This window comes from Rattus norvegicus, chromosome 10, assembly GCF_021556685.1.
Source record: "Rattus norvegicus strain SHRSP/BbbUtx chromosome 10, alternate assembly SHRSP_T2T, whole genome shotgun sequence".
Lineage (NCBI taxonomy): Eukaryota > Metazoa > Chordata > Mammalia > Rodentia > Muridae > Rattus > Rattus norvegicus.
Window position 1 is genome coordinate 69146160 of NC_141543.1, and position 21361 is coordinate 69167520.

At 50.9% G+C, this 21361-nt stretch overlaps 2 protein-coding genes across 3 annotated transcripts; both read left to right on the top strand.

Annotated features, from left to right (window-relative positions):
* The first annotated feature begins 395 nt into the window (after positions 1-395).
* On the top strand, positions 396-14979 carry Pigs (phosphatidylinositol glycan anchor biosynthesis, class S). Its single transcript, NM_001006602.1, has 12 exons — positions 396-435; positions 654-793; positions 909-1020; positions 5384-5473; positions 6220-6311; positions 8467-8674; positions 9308-9450; positions 10399-10513; positions 11617-11762; positions 12244-12344; positions 13438-13648; positions 13969-14979. The coding sequence occupies exons 1-12, from the start codon at positions 402-404 to the stop codon at positions 14242-14244; spliced, it is 1668 nt and encodes a 555-aa protein (NP_001006602.1). The 5' UTR covers positions 396-401; the 3' UTR covers positions 14245-14979.
* A 685-nt stretch (positions 14980-15664) lies between these two features.
* On the top strand, positions 15665-21120 carry Unc119 (unc-119 lipid binding chaperone). Of its 2 annotated transcripts, NM_017188.1 has the most exons (5): positions 15715-15968; positions 19217-19330; positions 19794-19896; positions 20072-20244; positions 20506-21114. In NM_017188.1, exons 1-5 carry the CDS (start codon positions 15749-15751, stop codon positions 20616-20618), a joined length of 723 nt encoding a protein of 240 aa, NP_058884.1. In that variant the 5' UTR covers positions 15715-15748; the 3' UTR covers positions 20619-21114. The 2 variants fall into 2 exon arrangements, 1 of the variants encoding a protein (NP_058884.1); XR_015630454.1 differs by lacking the exon at positions 19794-19896 and having other exon boundaries at positions 15665-15968; positions 20506-21120.
* The last annotated feature ends 241 nt before the right edge of the window (positions 21121-21361 follow it).

A 21361-nucleotide genomic window follows, 5' to 3' on the forward strand; every position in this document is an offset into this window, starting at 1 on the left:
TTCTTGATAATCTCGGCTTCATTTCAAGTAAATATTCCCCTTCCGCAGAGCGTGATGGTGCATGCCTGTAACCCCCTACACTGGAGATGCTGGGGCAGGGGGCTCTTCCAGAGTCCGAGGGCCAGCCTGGATTACATAGTGAGTCTTGTCTTCTCTCTAAACTGACTTTGTAGAGCTAAACAGTACCGGGTGCACTTTCGGAAAGCTAGGCTCACTTTGAGGGTATAGCCGGATGGATACTCGCTCACAGGCTCCGCCTGCTCACTCGCGTGCGTCAGCAGTGTCGCTCGGGATTGGCAGCGGTCGCGCATCGGGGTCCCGCCCCCTCATTCTGGAGTTTCCGATTGAAGAAAGCTCACGAAGCCCCGCCCCATAGGTGACCTGGGTAGCCGGAAGGGAGCATGGCGACCGCGGGAGCTGCGGCCACAGACCTAGGTGCGGTGGATTTCGGGTGGAGGGCGCAGCCCGGAGGTCTGGCGGGCGGAATGTGTGGGTGGGGCGCGAGAAGCCCGACAGCTCCTTCCATCCTGGGGTTGGGGGCCCGCCACGCGGGAGCGGCTTGCTCGGTGTTCCCGGTCGCCCGCACTCTGCGATCTCGGTGTGGCGGGCATCGAACCGGTTCCCGTGCCTTAGTCGGCCTTCTGTGTCCTCAGAGGTGGTCCGAGGCAAGCGTGCAGCGCTTTTCTTCGCCGCGGTGGCCATCCTTCTGGGACTGCCTCTCTGGTGGAAGACGACGGAGACCTACCGTGCCCCGTTGCCTTACTCAGAGATCAGTGGACTGAATGCTCTGCAGGTGAGAGTGGGTGGGAAGGACCTGGGCAGGGGGACCGGGCGGAGGGGGGGGGAACAGCCCACCTGTAAGGTGCAGACATTACTCAAGGCCTCGATGCCTCTCATCCCTCGCGCAGCTCCGGCTCATGGTGCCAGTCACAGTTGTGTTTACGAGAGACTCTGTGCCCCTGGACGACCAGGAGAAGCTACCCTTCACCGTTGTGCATGAGCGAGAGATCCCTCTGAAATGTGAGTTCTCTTGAGAGGTGTCAGGGCTGCTTTTTCCATCTGAGCCCCAAAACCCAGAGTTAGATTGCATAGAAGGAGCATGGGCGTCTCATAACTTACTTTAAAATGTTTCATTACGCTTACTTAATGTGCGCGCGCACGCACATGTATGAATGTGTGGATGTGTCTGTACTGTGGCGCACCATGTGGAGATCCGAAGACCACTTGTGAGAGTCATTTCTCCTCCCACCGTATGGATCCTGGTCTTGGGGATTCAACTCAGGTCATCAGGTTTGGTAGCAAGTGTCTTTACTCAATGAACTATGCCCCTGCGCCTAACAAATCCCAAAGAGAAAAGATCTCCTTTGGAGTGAACAGTGTGTTTTTTTGGGGGCGGGTGCTAGCCTTAAGTACAGTGGCTGCCGTTGTGACAGTAATTTGATTCATAAGGTAAATTATGCTTCCTTATCAGTAGCAATTGATACCAATCAGTGTAAAGAAAAACCAGGATGTACCTGAAAGAAAACGGGAGTTTGAAGTGACACTAGATGTACATTCACATTTTTTTTTTCGGAGCTGGGAACCGAACTTAGGGCCTTTCGCTTGCTAGGCAAGCTCTCTACCCCTGAGCTAAATCCCCAACCCCCCCCCTTTCTTTAAAAGATTTATTTATTTATTTTGCATATGAGTACACTGTAGCTGTCTTCAGACACACCGGAAGAGGGCATCGGACCCCATTACAGATGGTTGTGAGCCACCATGTGGTTGCTGGGATTTGAACTCAGGACCTCTGGAAGAGCAGTCAGTGATCCTAACTACTGAGCCATGTCTCCAGTCCGTGCATTCACATCTTTGTCATTTTAGCATCACACCCTTTATTGTTAGGCACTTAGAACTTGAGAGTGAATAGTAAATTGGTAATGTTTTAAAAAAAAAATTGGTAATGTTTTTAAGATGTTTATAGTCACATCAGAGAGAAAGAAACAGGCAAAATACTGAAAGGCCGGAGGCTTGGTTTAGTAGTGGAGTCTCAAGAGAGCCTGGACTCCATACTCAACTGCTGGAGAGGAAAGAAAGGTAGAGAAGGGCTTGGGGAATGTGATTTTTGAGGTTGGATATTTTTGTTTTTTCAGACATGGTTTCTTTGGTCCTGGACTTTTTTTTTTAAACATTTATTTACTTATTATGTATACAGCATACAGCTTTCTGCCTGCATATGTGACTGCAGGCCAGAAGGGGGCACCAGATCTGATTATAGATGGTTGTGAGCCAGCATGTGGTTGCTGGGAATTGAATTCGGGACCTCTGGATGAGCAGCCAGTGCTCTTAACCGCTGAGCCATCATCTCTCCAGCCCTCAAGTTTTGTTTTTTCATCAGTATTTTCTTTGATGATAAAATGTGATCTTTGGTTCTAGAATTAAAATAACAATTTGAGAGTCACCAAGGACCTTTTATAATTCCTTCACTTGCTTTTCAGCAGCATTTGCTAACAGGACACAGCTTCCCCTGAGCTCCTTCGAGCACCTTTGTTTTTTAAGCAGCAGCCCCTGGTGTTTAGCATGATTACTTTCTATCGCACTCTTTAAATCACTTTAGCTATCTGTATGGTGGAGTTCCAGGTCAACCTGGTGTACGTCTACAAGTTCCAGCCTAATACAGGGCTCATAGTGAAACCCTGTCTCAATAAAAAGGAAGTGCAATATTAAAGCCATCTAAACTGTCTTAGCATTCCTTAATAGCTGATACATTTACAAAAAAAATTATAAAATTTTTTTTATGATTTTACTTCTTTGTTCTTATTCGCTTTTTGTCTGCTTGTTTCTTTATTGAGACAGTGTCTCCTGTGTATCTCTAGCTGGCTTCCGACATGTGTGCATTCTCCTGCCTCAGCCTCTTGAATGCAGGGATTACAAATACGTGCTGCTGTGACTGGCTTTAGTTCCTGGCTCAGTGAGTGACCTCAGACGCAATTACTTGGTGCAGCTGTGGGTACTTGGCTCTGTGTGTGTGAGCATCTTGCTGAACTAACTGTTTCACTGTTCCCAGGCTTAGCAGTTTTTCAGATGGTTCTCTCCTTTTTTTTTTTTTTCTTTTTCTTTTCTTTTTTTCAGAGCTGGGGGCTGAACCCAGGGCCTTGCGCTTGCTAGGCAAGCGCTCTACCACTGAGCTAAATCCCCAACCCCTGGTTTTATTTTTATTTTATGTGTCTGTATGAGTGTTTGCCTGACTGTGTAACACGTGTATGTGGAGGCCAGATGAGGGAATCGAATCCTCTGGGGCTGGAGTATGTGCTATGTGGTTGCTGGGAATTGAACTCAGGACCTCTGGAAGAGCAGCCAGTGCTCTTAACCACTGAGCCGTCTCTCCAGCCCATGGTTCTTGTTTTGTGTGTATGCGATAAATAATTATAGTACTTGAAAGATAAATACTTTTTAGCTCGTGTGTGTGTGTGTGTGTGTGTGTGTGTGTGTGTGTGAGAGAGAGAGAGAGAGAGAGAGAGAGAGAGAGAGAGAAGGGGAGAGAGAGGAGGAAGAGCAAGAGTAAGAGTGAGCGAGCATGAATGGACACTTGTGTGCATACGAGAATGGAAAGCCAAGGCCAAAGCCAAGGTGTCCTCCTCTATTGCTTTCCACCTTACTTTTTTTTTTGAGAATTTTTTATTTATTTCATGTATATGAGTACATTGTCACTGTCTTCAGACACACCAGAAGAGGGCACAGGACCATGTGGTTGCTGGAACTGAACTCAGGACCTCTGGAAAGCAGTCGGGGCTCTTAACCGCTGAGCCGTTTCTATAGCCCTCCGCCTTACTTTTTTTTTTTTTAAATATTTTATTTATTTATTATATATGAGTACACTGTAGCTGCCTTCAGACACACCAGACAAGGGCATCAGATCTTATTACAGATGATTGTGAGCCACCATGTGGTTGCTGGGATTTGAACTCAGGACCTCGGGAAGAGCAGTCGGTGCTCTTAACCACTGAGCCATCTCTCCAGCCCTCTGCCTTACTTTTTAAAACAGGCTGGCTCACTAACCTTGAGTTACCTTAGACTCCCTAAATCTCCAGGCCTTATAAAGGGCAGCCCTGTCCACATGTCTATATCTATCTACTGCTTTTACAACAGTCTTTTATCATTTTATTTCTCTCTTTTAGTCACTTTATTTTTGTTTGCTTGTTTCTTGAGGTAATATCTCTCTGTGTAGCCCCTGATCAGCCAGAATGGCGCCTAGGGAGCCCTCCGGCACTGAGGTTGCAGCCATGTACCCCACATCTGACTCTTATGTGGAAACTGGGGACACGAGCTCAGATTGTCATGCTTGGGCAGCACACTCTTTTTTCTTCATGGAAAATGTTAGCATTTAATTAACCTCCTGGGTGGCTTCAGGTCACCAGGACACAGGCAGCTCCAGCATCCTTAATCTTCTCTTCAGCTCTTCTGCTGAGGACTTGGCCTTCACGGTGACAGGTTGCTTAGGGAACTTCCCCTTCCCCAGAACTCTGTAGAAGCCCAGTCTGACAGCATCAATGACTGGAGCAGCTGCTGTTTTGTTTTTTTGCAGCATTGACCCGTGTCTGCTCGCTGACCAGTGTCCCCAGTTTATCCAGGTTGACAGTTGGGCAGAAGCTCTGGTTCCTCTTCAGGTGGTAATGCCTCATGACAGCTTTCCCAAAGTTACCTGGGTGACATTTGTCAGAGTTGATCCTGTGGTGATGCTCGCCCCCAGCATTCCCGCGGCCTCCTGGGAGCTTGCGGTGCTTACTTATGGGACCGTGGCTCACATGGCCGTGGCTCACGTGACCCTGGAGTTTCCGGGTCTTCCTCAGTCTGGATGGCATGGCGGTGACAGAAAGAAAGATTTGTGCAGCGCACTCTTAATCCACCCAATCATCTACAGCCTGCTTTTGAATTTTTTAGGTTTCGTTTTCCTTGCTTACTACATTGGTTCACAGAGGACCATTAAGGACCCTGACCAATAGAGGAAACAGCAGGAAACCTTGTTCCATTACTGACTTACTGAGTTGTACTTGGTGCTCTGTTTTTCTCAGTGTTCATTGACTGGTTGCTTGGGGGCAGCAGTTGGAGTGACCATAGTTTTTCTCCTCTCCCTGAGTGATATAATGTACACTGATATAAACTCCCCCGGTTTGGGGATTTCTAGCTAAAGGACCAGTGAGCTCACAGGCAGAGGCAGGAGCTAGGACGAAAGGTAAATGTCATGTGTCTGCGGTCATCTTTGCAAAAATGATTGGAGTGGCTGCTGTCGCTTCCTGGTACAATGCTCTTTCTCTGAAGAGCCATCCCGCTGTCCTTGGTGCTGGAGGTGCTCAACCGGACAGGCCCGTCAGGTCTCATGCCCCCGTGTGTTCTTCCCTTCCAGACAAAATGAAAATCAAGTGTCGATTCCAGAAGGCCTACCGGAGAGCTTTGGAACACGAGGAGGAGGCACTGTCACTGGGCAGTGTGCATGGTATGACAGTTTTGATGAGATGTCCTCTTTTCCTTCCGGTCTCCTGTGTTGGCTAGTTTTATGTCAACTTGGCACAAGCTAGAGTTATCTGAAAGGAGAAAAGTTCAATTGAGAAAATGCCTCCATAAGATCGAGCTGTAAAGGGGTTGGGGATTTAGCTCAGTGGTAGAGCGCTTGCCTAGCAAGCGCAAGGCCCTGGGTTCGGTCCCCAACTCTGGGAAAAAAAAAAAAAAAAAAAGGAAAAGATCGAGCTGTAAGGACTTTTTTTTTTATTAGTGATTGATGGGAGGCCCGGTTATTGTGGGTGGTGCCATCCTGGGCTGGTTGTCCTGGGTTCTATAAGAACAGCCTCTGCATCAGCTCCTGCCTCCAGGTTCCTGCCCTGCTTGAGTTTCTGCCCTGACTTTCCTCAGGGACTTAGAAGTTGTAAGCTGAAATAAGCCCGTTTCACCCCAGATTGCTTTGGTCATGGTGTCTCATCACAGCAGTCGTGTAGCCCTAACTGGGACATCTAAGTGTGACTCCCATGCTATGTCTTAACCACCAGAGCTTCTCTGAGAAAGCTGAGAGTGAGATAGATGCCTTAGGGTTCAGCCAAGTCCTCCTGTGGTCAGAGAGGTGGGCCGGCTTGCTCAAGCCCGGCTGCTGCCTTTGCTGAGTGTGAGGGAGGGTTGGCTCAAGCACCCTGAGGACCTCAGAAGGCTGGAATAATGTCTCTTCTACTGTACCACTACTGTTGTCCCCAGAGGCCGAAGCCTTGTTAGCTGAGCCGGAGAAGCAAGCAGAGGGCTCCCTGACTGTGTACGTGATCTCGGAACACTCCTCCCTTCTTCCTCAGGTAGGCTGAGCAGAGCCACTGGTGACTTGCTTTCTCTGTCAGCTCATCCTCTCCCAAGCTACCTTCTGGAGTGCTGCCTGTAACTCCCATCTGCTACAGAAAGTTCCACGTTTTACAATAAACCTACCAGTGGGGGTTTATTCACTTACAATGATTCGGGTGTTTCTAACCCCAAGACCAGTGCATGGTCAAAGTGCTAGTGACTGATTTTTAAAGACAGAGTCTCATGTAACCAGGGCTGGCTTCAATTTGTAGCCAAGGATGGCCTTGAATTTCCCATCTCCTTCAACGAGGTACCCCCCCCCAAGTGCAGGATTTACAGGCATGCACCACTGCGCCTGTTTTATGCAGCGCCAGGGCTTGAACCCTAGTCTTCCTGCAGGATAAGCAAGCACTCTACCAACTGAGTGACCTCTTCAGTCCAATCCCCCACCCCCACCCCTGTTTTCTTGAGACCGGTTTCTCTATGATGTAGCTTTGGCTCTCCTGGAACTGGTTGTGTAGACCAGGCTGGTCTGAATGTAACAGAACTGTTCCTGCCTCTGCCTCCTGAGTTCTAGGGTTGAGGTGTGTGCCACCCTCCCAGGCAGTCTTACATACTTGAGACATGGATACATGATACCATACTTTGTTCTGCTCCTTCGATTTTGCTCAGTATTTTAGAGAACCATTCGAGGTGCCGTGCGTAGCTGCGCTTGTATTTCACCGTCTCTGGTGGACATTTGGGTTACCTCCAGCTCTTCATCCTTAGGTGCAGTGCTATGAGCCCCTTTGCCTCTGGCCCTGGGCCTTTTTCAGAGACCGCATTTGCATTTGTTCGTTGGATCTGCCTTTCTTGGTTTCTAGTTCAGCATTTTATGCAATCCTAAAGATTTAAATGTTGCCTGCACTTGGATCTACTGTGAAGGAGAAAGGAATGGAAATATATGAGAATACTCATACAAGCTCAATGTTCAGGGATACCAAATTAATGAAGAAAACACCATGAAAAAAGCAGGCATTGTGGCACATGCCTATAACTGGGGGTTGGGGTTGGGGTGGGGGTGGCGGGGAGTGGAGGCAAGAGGATCAGGAGTTCAAGTTTGTCCTCAGCTGCAGAGCTCAAGACCAACCTGGGTTCCATGAGACCCTTTCTCAAAAAAGCTAGCAAAAAGGGAGCTGGAGAAATGACTCAGTATTGAGAGCCCTCGCTGTTCTTGCAGATAGTCCACCGGGTTTCAGTTCCCAGCGCCCACATGGGGCTCACGATAGTCCAATTACAGGGATCCAGTGCCTTTTCGGGCCCCTCTGAGCACCAAGCATCCACCTGGTGCACATACCCGTATGTAAGCAAATACTCATACATAAAAAATAAAATGAAACGAGCCTTTATTTGTTTCTTGTATTTCAGTCTCTGTTTGACCTGCATATCTGTGCAGATGGAGACATCAGGTCCCCTGGATCTGGACAGTTATGTGCTAGGAATGGAGTCTGGGTCCTCTGGAAGAGCAGCTAGTGCTTTTAACAGCTGAGCCATCTCTCCAGTCCAAACTTTATCTTTAAAAACACAGCAACATTAACAAAAGAACGAGAGAAAAAAGAGAGAGAAAGAGAAGTGTGACTGGGTGGTGGTGGTGCACACCATTAATCTGAGCGCTCAGGAGGCAGAGACAGGTGGATCTCTTGAGTTCAAGGCTAGCCTGGTCTACAGAATGAGTTCCAGGAAATCTAGGGCTACACAGAAAAACCCTGTGTTGGGGGGAAAATGAAAAGCAGAAGAAACAGCTCAGTACAAGTCTAGAGTGTGGTGCAACCTTTCAGCTGATGACAATAGGCCAAATTCCTTAGGATAGGAGCCAGTGCTGGGCTTATGTAATGTGCATGCTTATAATTCTGTCATTTGGAAAGCTGAGGCAGGAGAATCTTAAATCTTAGCCTGGGGGGTTGGGGATTTAGCTCAGTGGTAGAGAGCTTGCCTAGCAATCGCAAGGCCCTGGGTTCGGTCCCCAGCTCCGAAAAAAAGAAAAAAGAAAAAAAAAATCTTAGCCTGGGTTACATCAAGAGGCTATCTCAAAAAAAAAAAAAAAAGAAGAAGAAGAAGAAGAAGAAAGGAGAAGCGAGTGCCTGTGTGCTTTCCTCACTGAACCACAGCATTCCCGCTCTGTGCCCTGCACAGGACATGATGAGCTACATCGGGCCCGAGAGGACGGCCATCGTACGGGGCATGATCCACCGGGAAGCCTTCAACATCATTGGCCGTCGCATAATCCACGTGGCCCAGGCCATGTCTTTGACAGAGGATGTGCTTGCTGCTGCTCTGGCCGACCACCTCCCTGAGGACAAGTGGAGCTCTGATAAGAGGCGGCCACTCAAGTCCAGCCTAGGTAGGGCTTTGGGCTTTGCTTTAGAAAGGGAGGAGAAATCCATGAAAACTGCTTATTCCTTTTCTTGTTCTCCATTTTCAATTTTTTTTTTTTTAGATTTATTTTATGTGTATGAGTGTGTTGTCTGCAAGTGTGTATGTGTACAGCGTGTATGCTTGGAGGTCAGAGAGGGCGTCAGATCTCCTGGAACTGGAGTTAAGATGGCTGTGAGCCACCATATAGGTGCTGGGTCCTGAACCTGGGTCTTCTGCAAGAGTAACAAATACTTTAAAGCTCTGAACCATCTCTCTTCCCTCCGTTTTGTTTTGTTTTGTTTTGTTTTTTTCTCCTTTCTTTTCTTTCTTTTTTTTTTTTTTTGAGACAGGGTTTCTCCGTGACTGTCCCAGAACCTATTTGTAGACCAGGCTGGCCTCATATTCAGAGATCTGCCTGCCCCTGCCTCCCGGATGCTGGGATCAGAGGTGTGTGCCACCACTGCCTGGCTCCATTTTTTCCCTAAGGCATTCAGCAGTGTTTCTTACCTCACTTCTGTCCTCTCTTTGGCTCCTCAATGGCATCTCTATCCCATCCAGATGACATGGGGTATAGGCTGCCTCTTTCCTCGACATTTCTGAAATCCTCCTCTTTCCACAGGCTATGAAATCACTTTCAGTTTACTCAACCCAGACCCCAAGTCCCATGATGTCCACTGGGACATTGAGGAGGGTGTCCAACGCTATGTGCAGCCTTTCTTGAACCGCCTCAGCGCTGCAGGCAATTTCTCTGTGGACTCTCAGGTAAGACCAGGAGTGCGTTACGGAGTCATTTTCAAAGTCTATGCCTATTCAGTGTTTCTATGAGCATCTGCCCTCCTCTCAGAGCGTGATGATTTGCTTGTACAGCTATATGTAGGGCAGTGTCGTGCGAGCAGGTACAAGTGTGTAGCTTGTGGGAAGCGCTGTGTACACCTATTTATGTCCATTAGTCCATTGATCCCTTGAGGGCAGGTTCCAGGACCTTCTTTCCTTGGTGTCCAGCTCAGGGAGTTTCACTAGAGTGGCTTGACAATACTACTTCCCAAGGATTTACTCAGCCGTTATACCTAAATGTTAAATCCATCAGCTGCCCCTAAGGAAGTTTGTTTGTTTTTTATTATATGAGTACACTGTAGCAGTCTTCAGACACACCAGAAAAGGGCATCAGATCTCATTACAAATGGTTGTGAGCCACCGTGTGGTTGGTTCCAGGACCTCTGGAAGAGCAGTCAGTGCTCTTAACAGCTGAGCCATCTCTCCAGCCCCAGGAAGTTATTTAAAAAAAAAAAAAAAAGGCTTTCTGAAATATGCGAACACTTTAACAATAAAGCATAGGAACCCTGCTGGCTTTAAGTATCACACCCAGTCCTTGTAGGGAAAACGTGGGAGATTTTTGATCAGGTCCTGCTAGTGTCAGTGGTTGTCTTTGAAAAGCCGACCCGATTGGGTCTTGTGGACCAAATCTTTGTTTGTTCCCCTCTTTGGCTGTCTGGAAACCTGGAAAGTAATGTAGTCTTCTAAGTATGTATTTAATGTGTTCGCTTTACCCTGAATCTGTTATTTTCTTTCGTGCTTGTACGTTGTCTGACCCTCGACTTTGTCTTGTATAGTTTGTTTGTCCTGAGTGTATCTCCACATGGTACCTCCACTCTTAGGGGAAGTAGACGCTAGAGCCGTGTATGGAGTAGTCTATCCCTCTCTGCTCCGCAGATCCTTTACTACGCCATGTTGGGAGTGAACCCCCGCTTTGACCCTGCCTCATCCAGCTACTCCTTGGCTATGCACAGCCTCCCCCATGTCATCAACCCAGTGGAGTCCCGGCTGGGTGAGTTCCTAAGCAGGCCTTCTGTCAGGCCAGCGTGGGGTTGGAGGTGGCTGTGTGCTTTGGAAAGGTTTAGTGTCTGTCGGCCTGTCTGTCTGTCTGTCTGTCTCCCTTCCCCCTGCCCCTCTCCCTCTTCCCCTTTCATCTCTCCCTTTGGTTGTTCACGGCAAATCTCATGCACCTCAGAAAGGTGGGAACTCTATTTTGTTTTGGATTTTTGAGACAGGATCTCGTGAATCCTAGGCTAGCCTCAAGCTTTCTGTGTAGCCAAGGATGGCCTTGAATGCCTGATCCTCTGGTGCTACCTCCCCTGTGCTGGGATTATAGTCATGTGCCCACCACACCCAGCTTAAAAAAAAAAAAAATCAAAACCCACTGATTTTGCTTCCCGGGTACTGGAGATCAAAAGCAGCGTCTTGTGTGCACCAGGCATGTGTCACTGGCCTGCAGCTACACCCTCTGAAAGCAGAATTCGATTTTCCTTTTCTTTTTTTAATAATGTGTTTATTTTTATTTCACGTATATTGATGTTCTGCCTGTATGTATGTCTGTGTGAGGGTGTAAGATAGCCTGGAACTGGAGTTACAGACAATTGTGAGCCACCATGTGGTTGCTGGGATTTGAACTCAGGACCTCTGGAAGAGCAGCCAGTGCTCTTAACTGCTGAGACATCTCTCCAACTCCTTAATTTTTCTTTTAACATTTATGTATTCATTCATTCATTCATTCATTCATTCATTCAGTGAGCATTGCGGGGCCTGCTGTGCTATGCACGTGGAGGTCAATGTACCACTTGCGAGAGTCCATCTTCTCTTCCATTGTGTAGATCATGGCGGGCAGACTCAGGTCATCAGGCTCGTTGGCAAGCATCTTTACCCACTGTGCCATCTCATCAGCCCAAAGGGCAGAGCTTGAATGGACAGTTGTGCTCATTGGATTAGGGGAACCTTGAAGCTAGGACTATAATCCTTCATCTGGAGGGAAGGAGCCTAGCGGGAGTGTGGCCAAGAACTGTACTGAGTCCTGCCAGCCAGGGAGCAGCTGAGCCTGGACTATGGTGCAGGAATCAGTTGCTTCGGTGTTCTAACTCCCTCTTTGTACCACAGGGTCCAGTGCTGCCTCCCTGTACCCTGTGCTCAATTTTTTACTCTATGTGCCCGAGCTCGCTCACTCCCCCCTCTACATTCAGGACAAGGATGGAGCTCCAGTGGCCACCAATGCCTTCCACAGTCCCCGCTGGGGTGGCATTATGGTAATAGTCACCCTATGCAGGCCTCAGAGTCTATAGAGATTGTCCGGGTGGGGGCGGGGCAGGGTGCATCTGTGCCCCTGTGGGGAGGAGCATGTAGGAAGGAGGTGACAGGGCTGTGCTGTCCTCCTCTGCCAGCCCAGCTGTGTCTCACCTTTGTCAGTGCTTTTTATACTGTGACCCTTTGGACTTAGCAGTCCCTGGAGGAGTCCTCCATGATGGGAGCCTCTCTGGGCCACAGATAGGAATTCTAAAACGGAATGATTGGAATGTCATAGGACGTTCGAGGGGGCAGTTAGAATAATGTACTTAAAGCTTCTTTAGTACTTAAGTACATGGGAACTCAAAAGAAAAACAAGTTTCCTCTGCCCCTAGACTTACTACCAGAAGCCATATCTGCCTCTTCTTTTCTGGCCTCTGGGTCCTAAACAGAGATGGGCAGGGTTCTGTGTGGCGTTGATGTAACCTTGTTCCCCATTTCCAGGTATACAATGTTGATCCTAAAATCTATAATGCTTCGGAGCTGCCAGTGAGAGTTGAGGTGGACATGGCACAGGTGATGGAGGTGTTCCTGGCTCAGCTGAGGTAAACTCCTGTGTGATCCCCTAGGCTGTGGCTACAGACAATGTGGCCATAGTCTTTGAGCATAGACGAGGTGGCAGGGCAAAATAGACTCCCACCTGGTGGAGTGCTATGGCTGCCTAGGTCCCCAGTGAGACCAAGAACCATTTCTAAGGGGTCCTCTCCTAAGGAGCATGAACAGCTGCAAACTTGTCTTCAGAGAAATAGGAGCCAGCTTTCCAGCTGTGCTTACAGTGGTGGCTTTGTTTTGTTATTTTCCTTCTCTTTTTGAGACAGGGTCTCACTGCGTAGCCCTGGTTGGCCTAGAACTTACTATGTAGACCAGGCTGGCTTCAAACTCACAGAGATCTGCCTGACTCTGCCTCATAAGTGCTGGAGTTAAAGGCACACACTGTCTTCACCTGGCCTTGTTTTTTCATTTTTCATTTTTGAATTTTATTATTTTTCAGTTTATGTGTATGGATGGTTTGCCTGCATGTATGCCTGGTACCCACCCACGGAGACCAGAAGAGAGCTTTGGATCCCCTGAAACCAGAGTTACAGATAGTTGTGAGCCATCAAGTGGATGTTGGAAGAACAGCCAGTGCTCTTAACCACCGAGACATCCTTCCAGCTTTTTTTTTTTTTTTTTTTAAAGAAAAAATAACCGCTATTTATTTTGGGCTAGCCCCTGACACTCTATGTTGACGGTGCTAAGGAGGTGTCTGGGCTAAATAGGAGTGTATTCTGATGGTTAGCAGTACCTTCAAGCACACAAGCCTTGTCAAAGGGGAACCTGTTGTGCCTGTCCCATAGAGTCCATTTGCTCAAAGAAAGGGTGCAGAGAGGGGGCTAAACTAAGTTGGGGATCCCAGAAACACTTCAACCACAGCCCCATTTTCAGAGAGGACCTTGGAACTCCAGCGTGGAGAAGGGAGAGACTTGGTCAAGGCGGGGTTTGGAGATCTGGGTTGTTTGCTGCTGCTGCTCATCCCTCCCCTCCCCTCCCCCCCTCCCCATCCCCCCCAGTGGTTCTCCGTAAAACTGAGAATGACTGGGTCTTGGCGTTGGCACACCTGTTCACAGCAACCTTGGTGTTCCTGTGCCATTTCCTCAGGCTGCTCTTTGGGATTGCTCAGCCCCAGGTGCCTCCAAAATGCCTGCTTTCAGGACCGAAGAGTGAAGGACTCATGACCTGGGAGCTGGACCGATTGCTCTGGGCTCGCTCAGTGGAGAACCTGGCCACAGCCACCACTACCCTCACCTCCCTGGCCCAGCTTCTGGGCAAGATCAGCAACATTGTCATCAAGGATGATGTGGCTTCTGAGGTAAACGGGCCAGGAAGGAATGGGCCAGGGTGCTTGGGAGCATGTCATCCTTAAATAAATACCTCAGGCTTCCTCTGGAAGCTGTGCCAGCTCCCTAGTGGGAGTCTACGTGGGGACAAATGAAAGTTTCAAGCTGACCCTCAGAAAATAAACAACAGCCATGTTTTTGTTTTTTTGTTTTTTTTTTAACTAACCTCCACATACCTTGGGTGGACTCCAGGAAACTTCCCTGGGAGACAGAGGGGACTGACTTACAGGCCAGGATCTTCCCCTGCCCCCACCTAGGACATATTGCTAACCCCCACCCCTCACCCTCCTAGGTATATAGGGCTGTGGCTGCAGTCCAGAAGGCGGCAGAGGCATTAGCCCTTGGGCACTTGTCATCCGCCTTTGCTGCCAGCCAGGAAGCCGTGACCTCCTCCGAGCGTGCCTTTTTTGATCCTTCACTCCTCCACCTCTTGTATTTCCCCGACGACCAGAAGTTTGCTATCTACATCCCCCTTTTCCTGCCGATGGCTGTGCCCATCCTCCTGTCTCTGGTCAAGATCTTTCTGGAAACTCACAAATCCTGGAAAAAGCCTGAGAAGATAGATTGATCCAGGCAGCATGTCAGAAGGAGCCCTCCTCTCTAGCCACGCGAGAGGCCAAGGCGAGAACCCAAGGCGAGAACCGCTGGGGATGTCACCCATGGGCTCTCTACGGATGCCACTCCTCAAGGGCTCATCTTCCCTCACCTTCCTACTCCACTGACTTGATCCTCCACGCCTGCTCAGAAAGCGCTCTGCTGGGTCTCCATGTCTGGCTGGAACTTCAAAGCCTTTGCCTGCCAACCTCTGGACAGGAGTACCTTGTCCTTCCAGTCTGTCAGCACTGCATACTTATGCAGAGAGGTGAATTTAGGGGAATCCTTGGGTTGAATTGTAGCCCCATCCTCTCCACTTCTGAGACCGTCTCCCTCCTTCCTCAGCTTCCTGATTGGTGTCACCATTGGGGACAGCCTGGTTTAGGAGGCAGTGGCTTAGGACCTGCTTCTTCTGCCTGTGGCTAAGGTTCCCCTCTACCGTTTCAGAGGTAGTGTGGAACAGGAGAAAACATTTCTGACTTGGAACCCAACAGGCCTGAATCAGATTCCGGCTTCTGCACTTAACGGACTGGAGAGTGCTTGATAAGCTGCTCCTCACTGAGCCTCAGGTTTTCCTCTGTGAGAAAGCACTATGATGTCACCCTCAGAAGGGGGTTGGATTAAATGTAATAAGTGTGTAAAAGTGTTCTGTATATTGGGCTCTTTAGAAATATACATTAGGCCATCAATAAACATTGGTTGAATATGAGTTGATGTATGACTCGTCCTTGTGTGAGAAGCAGACGGTTCTGCTCTAGCTCACAGGTCCCCCATGCCCGACCTGGCTATGTTCTTCCTGCCTCACTGTCCTGAGCAGCCTGGATGGCTCGACACCTGGGCTATGGTGCCTGCCTATTGGGTGCCAGAATCAGCTATTTAGCCAGAGTTCTAGTGGGGAGTAGCTTGAGCCAGTGACAGCCCTGGGATAGTAACTCAGTTCAACGGAGGAAAGTACTGGGGACTGGCTACAAGAAGCAGTGTGCTAGTGCTGGGTGTTATGAGGAACAGAGTGTAGGAAGGGTCAGGGAACAAACAAATAATTTCATTTAATGCATTACCCCAAAACAAACAAACAAACAAACAAACAAGAAAACCAAAAACAGGCTGGTTAGCTGGAAATTGAGGGGAAGTACTTTAGAACTGGGTGGGGGTGGGAGGTTAAGACTTGGGCTGAAGGCAGGGTAACGCTATCAGGGAAAGACCTTGCGGCTGGAACCCAGAGAGAAAGAGGAGAGGTATTCCGTATCTACATTGTCAAAAAGTTCACAAGGACCCCCAGGATTCTGGCTCCACCGCTGGAAAAGCCAGACGGTGGGCGGGGCATGTGTGACCCGCCTCCTGTGGGCGTGACCAAGGCGGGACGGCACCTGGGGCCCGGCCGGGGGTGGGGCGGCGGACGCTCCCCCTTCCCCTGGCTCCAGCCGGCGCAAGCAGCGGCGGCGGTGGCAGCGGGCGAGGATCTGCGGCCCCGCGAGGCCATGAAGGTGAAGAAGGGCGGCGGCGGGACCGGACCGGGGGCGGAGCCCGTTCCTGGGGCCTCGAACCGGAGCGTGGAGCCCACGCGGGAGCCTGGGGCGGAAGCCGAGTCCGGGTCCGAGTCGGAGCCGGAGCCAGGCCCGGGGCCCAGACTGGGGCCGCTGCAGGGCAAGCAGCCCATCGGGCCGGAGGACGTGCTGGGGCTGCAGCGGATCACCGGCGGTGAGCACCGGCGAGGGAGCGCCACCCGCGGGCTGGAGGGAGAGCGCGGGAGGGGGCCCACGAGGCTCAGAGTCCGGCCCCCACCCCTCCCCCACGCAATGCCCCTCCTCTGTGTCCCCTTACTCTCTCTCTCTCTCCCTGCCTCCAAGTCTGAAATCTCCACGCTCTTTCCCTTGCGCCCCTACTCTCCTTGTAGTGGCTTCTTTTCACCCCACTCCTTCTTTTTCAAGGGGCCCACCCCTTTTCCCATGGTGGAGGTGGGGCAGCAGCTGCATCTGTAACCCTTTCCCCTGTGGAGTCTTCGGAACCCTTTGAGGCTGCTCGCACAGAGGAGTGTGCCTCGTTGCAGTCTGTCTAAAGTGGCCACCTCAGGCTAGGTGGAGGCAAGGAAAACCCACAGGCTCCCTGACCGTTATTGCCCTGTTTCCCCAATGAGGGCTGAGGCCATACTCTGCCCAGGAACGTTATTGATCAGAGAGTGTGCTTCCCTATGTTAGCTGTGGGCCGTGTCATGGAAACAAGTGTGTGCCCCCCAAGCCAGGACTTGTTCTTTTTCTGGGGCTCTCTCATCAAGGGAAGCCTAGTCTCCACTAGAGCTGAGTTTTCAGAGTCCCAGAGTTTGCCCTGTAATTGGCTGTGTGACCTTGGGGATGCAATTTCATTTGCAGGAGCATGTTTCCTTTTCATCTGTAAAATGGGAACACGAACAATGTTACCTCCCTCAAGGTTATTATGAAAATAGAGCCAGTCTTCTGATTTTGGACAATGCTTGGCATGCTATGCATGCTGTCAGCTCCTTTATCAGCAGCGTTGGAAGCCACACAGGACTGTTCAGAGTGGCTGCCTGCAGGCAGATAAGTGAGCATTCAGGGCAAAGGCAGGCATTACCACAGTGAACAACTAGAGAGTCTTCTGGCGAGAGGTTGGCTGAGCCTTGAAGAATGGAAGGTATTTGAAGAGACAGTGACACGTTGCCTTGGAATGGATGGGTCACCGGCAACCTGCTCTGGCTCCGTTTGTGTTCCCTTTCTAATGGGATGGACATGGGTGCTAGTGTGGAAGTAAACCCTCTCTAGCCCCAGGAGCAACAGAGGCCAGGGCTCCCAGATAGCTGTGGAGGGGACCAGGATGACAGGCCTGTACATCTGGGTCCCTGGGGGCCTCCCTCCTCCTTCCAGGGCTAGGCAGCAGCATTCTTGGCTAGACCTCCAGAGCACTTGCTCCCTTGGCCAAGCAGGCATCAGTGGAGGGAGGGAGGGAGGGGCCTCGACCAGGCTGATGTTGAAGCCAGTGGGCTGCATTTTGTAATAGCAGCCCTTACAGCTTAGCTTAGCTTAGCCCTGTGGGTGGAGGGCAGGCTCACTTGTCCCAGTCCTGGATAACTGGAGGCTTATTTTGCAACGAAGGAAGCTTCCAGGTGAAGTCACAGTGTCTCCCAACCTGGAGGGAATTCATAGCCTACAGAGGATGAGCAAAGACAAGTGCCTCTTGAGAGCCCTGTGCTGTGCAGCATTTGAAAACAGGGTTCCAAGCCTCTCCTCCACCTTGCCTGCCATCTTGTGACCCTAATCACATAGGTCTGAGGTTTGCTGTTCCTGGATTACCAGGCCCTGAATCCAGCTTAGGAAGCTATTTGTGGCTTCAAGGAAGAGACCAGGTGGGTTCTGAGCCACCGCTGCTCAACTACTCTGGCCTGACCTTGGGTCCTGGGCCTGGTTTTTCTTGGCTGAGGAGAGGAAGTGGCTGCCTTCCTAGGCAGCCCCTGATCCTCGCTCCTTGTAAGGACAGAGAGTCCCACAAGTTGAGTTTGCAGTGTAAGAGACTGAGTGTGAGAGGTTGTTCCGGGTGAGAGGACAGGGTCCTAGGCTGGGCCTGCAGTGAGAAAGGCAGCTTTTCCTGGGAGTTGGACGACTAGGATCCTGCTTCCAATTCTGCCCCCTCTTCTCCTTTTGCTCTGCAGCGTCTTTTTATAGCTTTATCTCAGACCTCAGCTCCAAGGTGCTAGAGGCGCTGTCAGGAGGGCTTCCTGGAGGGGGCTCCCCCCCTGGCTTGAGGAGGAGACAGGCCTAAGGAAGAGAAAATGGCTTTATATTCACTTCCTTTTTCAACCACAGAGGAATAGGGGGTGGCCCAGGGGCCTGGAGGGTGACTTCCGGGCCTCTGAAGGTCAGCGGGGAGGATGTGGTACACAGTGGAGGCTGGCAGCACCCAAGCCTCCACAGCCTTCTTCTGTACCTTCCTACTTCTTGCCAGGGCCTCCCCCTAGGACTTGGTGTAAGTTTTATGAAGCAGGAAGACCGGGAGTTCAAGGCCAGCATCTGCCGAGTAGTGAGTTTGAGGTTAGCTAGGCGACATGGAACCCTGGCTTAAAAAAAAAACGGTGACAAAAGAGTGGTAAGGGTTAGACCATGAACTAACTCCCTTAGGCAACGCTTAGCTCTCCTGGCTTCCTTCTGAGCCCAGGACTCTCCTTGCCTCATCCCTGTGGCACCTGCTGTGCCCACCGCATCCTTTCTGTGTTCTTTTCTCTAAACCAGAGAGCACTTTATTCCTGAGGTTGGCTCAGGGCCAGGGCTGGAAAGATGACCTCTAAGGGTTCCCTCTGTTTGCTAAGACTTCCTCCCATCGGGAGATCAGCCGAGGATCTGTGGGGCAGCGCAGGCCCCTTGTGTCCCAGGGCTTCCTTGCCTGAGTACGCAGAGCCCTATAAGCTGCTTAAGAGAGCTGGGTTAGTGTAAGCTGCTTACAGTGGGGGAGGGGCGGGGCGGGGCAGCAGGGAAGGGTACCAGCCTGCCCCGATACAGCCCATGCAAGGGAAAGTTCCCCTCAAATCAGCCTTGCCTGACACCTAGATGTCACGCCCCAGGGTTGTGTGTGGTGAGGGTGGGGCGCACGCCCAGGAAGAACTGTAACTCTCCTCCCCCGAGAGCTGCATGCTCCCTTTGGAGTGAAGTCCCCCTCATGCTGGAAGCTTCCACTAGGCAGGAGGTCCAGTTGTCCGAAGGATGCATGCCAACCTTGCAAAGCCGAGGTTGAAATAAGGATTGCCAAGAGGGTGGGAGGGTCGGTATGGTGGAGGTGACTTGCCTTGCCTCTGAGGCCACTAGGATCGTCCCTGTTCATCCTTGACTATAACAAAATTCTGTCCCCTGCACTGTGGGGGCTTCTCCAAGACAGGGGCCCACCAAAACTGAATCCACAGTGGGTGTTTTGGGGTCCCTGTTTGCTCAGCTGCCTGTCTCCCATAGACTACCTGTGCTCCCCTGAGGAAAATATCTACAAGATTGACTTCGTCAGGTTCAAGATCCGGGACATGGACTCAGGGACTGTTCTTTTTGAAATCAAGAAGCCCCCTGTTTCCGGTGAGTGGGATTGGAGCACCATTGAGAGGAAAAGGTGGGCAAGCACAGTGGAGCGGGCTGTCTAGGTTCTTTGAGCCACAGAGCACAGTCCAGACTTGAACTTCAGCACACTCAGGTGTCTGTGGGCAGACAGGCCTCTTCTTTTTTCTGCCACTGTTTCTCAGGGTGGACATATTGGGAGCATTGCCCTGTTTAAGTACTGGTCAGCCTGTCCTCTGCTGGCCTCCCTAGGAACTGCAGCCCCTAAGTCCTCCCATAATCCTATGCACACCCTATGGCTCTGGGAACCCCTGAACACTGGTGACTTGTTGATCTAGAACCCTGTAGGTACCACTCTTCAACAAAAGTGTACCAGAATCTCCTGAAGAGTTTAGAAACGTTTGAACAGAGGTCCTTGGGGGAGGGTGGAGTAGGCAAAGGCCCCAGCCTGAAGCCCACTGAGCCCAGCTGGGGTACATTACAGAACGGTTGCCCATCAACCGGCGGGACCTGGACCCCAATGCAGGGCGCTTTGTTCGATACCAGTTCACACCTGCCTTCCTCCGCCTAAGGCAGGTGGGAGCCACGTGAGTCACTGGGCTGGGGTGAGGGCTGGGGGGCGAGTGTGAGGGTGGGAACAGCCCCCTTCCAGAGCCTCTCGGTGGCAGTCTGCCTGGAGCCTTGGAGCCTGGAGTCCCTTGGCTGGCTGGCTGGATGGTTGGTGTGGAAGCTACTCAGCTTTGCCCGCTTCTCTTAACTCAGGGTGGAGTTCACAGTGGGAGACAAGCCGGTCAACAACTTCCGCATGATTGAGAGGCACTACTTTCGAAACCAGCTCCTCAAAAGCTTCGACTTCCACTTTGGCTTCTGCATTCCCAGCAGCAAGAACACCTGTGAGCACATCTATGACTTCCCGCCTCTCTCCGAGGAGCTAAGTGAGTGGGGATGTGGAGAACCCAGGCTCAGTGTCGGGAGGTGGGGGGTGGTACCTGTGCATCTGGTCCCCGTGCACCTACCCTGCATCACTTTCTTACCTGGCGCCACTCCTGTGTCACCAGGAGGGAAACAGGCTCAAAGAGGCTGAGGAACTCTCTGAAGTGGTTCATCTGTCCCTGCCTCCCTCTCTCCCAGTTCTAAAGTCCCAAAGGGTCTGGCTCAGGGTCCTGACCTTTGCCCTGGGTGGACCTCTCTTGCAGTCAGTGAGATGATTCGTCATCCGTATGAGACACAGTCTGACAGCTTCTACTTCGTGGATGATCGGCTGGTGATGCACAACAAGGCAGACTATTCCTACAGCGGGACCCCCTGACCTCCAACACTGCCCCTGAGGCTCTGGCCTGGACCCTGTGCTGTGACCTCTCCAACACTGTCTCTATTTGGGGATGGTTCCAGTGGCTCTGGACCCTGAGTCAGTCTTGAGAGGAAGGTTCCCCAGCATCCCTAGGCAAGCCTCTGAAGCTTGTGGGAGGGACAGCTCGGGAGACTGTCCCCATGTTCAGGAAGGCCTCCTGCAAGAGGAGGACTTCCGGATGCCTCACTAGGTCCACTGGGCCTGAGTTTCAGAGTAGTGTTCCCTTCTTGACTGTGACTAGATCAGGTTAGGGATCCGTTCCCTGTCCCTTGCCCACCACCTCCAGGGTGTTTATAGTTCACAGACAAAGATCCACATTGGGTACCCTGGTCTCAGTCCTGGCCTCCTCCATCAGGGGCCAAGAAACTGCCCGAGGTGTGAGCGGGGTGGGTCCAGATTGCAACCTGTAGGACCTGGACAAACTGTATATAGTTTTCAATAAACCTTTTCTGTTCTTGGGTGTGGCCATCCTGTGTGTCTATAGGGAAAGGCAGGGGTGGAGTGGAATAGGAGGGGTTCGTGTTCGTTGCTTTTTATCATGACAAAAGTACACGAGAAAATCAACTTAGAAGAGGTAAGATTTACTTTCAGTTCAGAGGTTTCAGTCCATGGCTGCCACATGGCCCTGTCACTGGGGACCCTCTGGTGAGGGAGAGCGACATGGTAGGGGAAAAGTGGGCTGGGGCAGAACTGCTCACCTG

What these genes read in the sequence shown, in the direction of transcription:
- Pigs (NM_001006602.1), top strand. Translation starts at nt 402, where the DNA reads ATGGCGACCGCGGGAGCTGCGGCCACAGACCTAG. An exon ending in CCCAGTGGAGTCCCGGCTGG is followed by an intron (nt 10,514 to 11,616) that starts GTGAGTTCCTAA and finishes TTTGTACCACAG; the next exon opens with GGTCCAGTGCTGCCTCCCTG. An exon ending in AGGATGATGTGGCTTCTGAG is followed by an intron (nt 13,649 to 13,968) that starts GTAAACGGGCCA and finishes TCACCCTCCTAG; the next exon opens with GTATATAGGGCTGTGGCTGC.
- Unc119 (NM_017188.1), top strand. Translation starts at nt 15,749, where the DNA reads ATGAAGGTGAAGAAGGGCGGCGGCGGGACCGGACCGGGGGCGGAGCCC. An exon ending in GCTGCAGCGGATCACCGGCG is followed by an intron (nt 15,969 to 19,216) that starts GTGAGCACCGGC and finishes TGTCTCCCATAG; the next exon opens with ACTACCTGTGCTCCCCTGAG. An exon ending in CAAGAAGCCCCCTGTTTCCG is followed by an intron (nt 19,331 to 19,793) that starts GTGAGTGGGATT and finishes GGTACATTACAG; the next exon opens with AACGGTTGCCCATCAACCGG.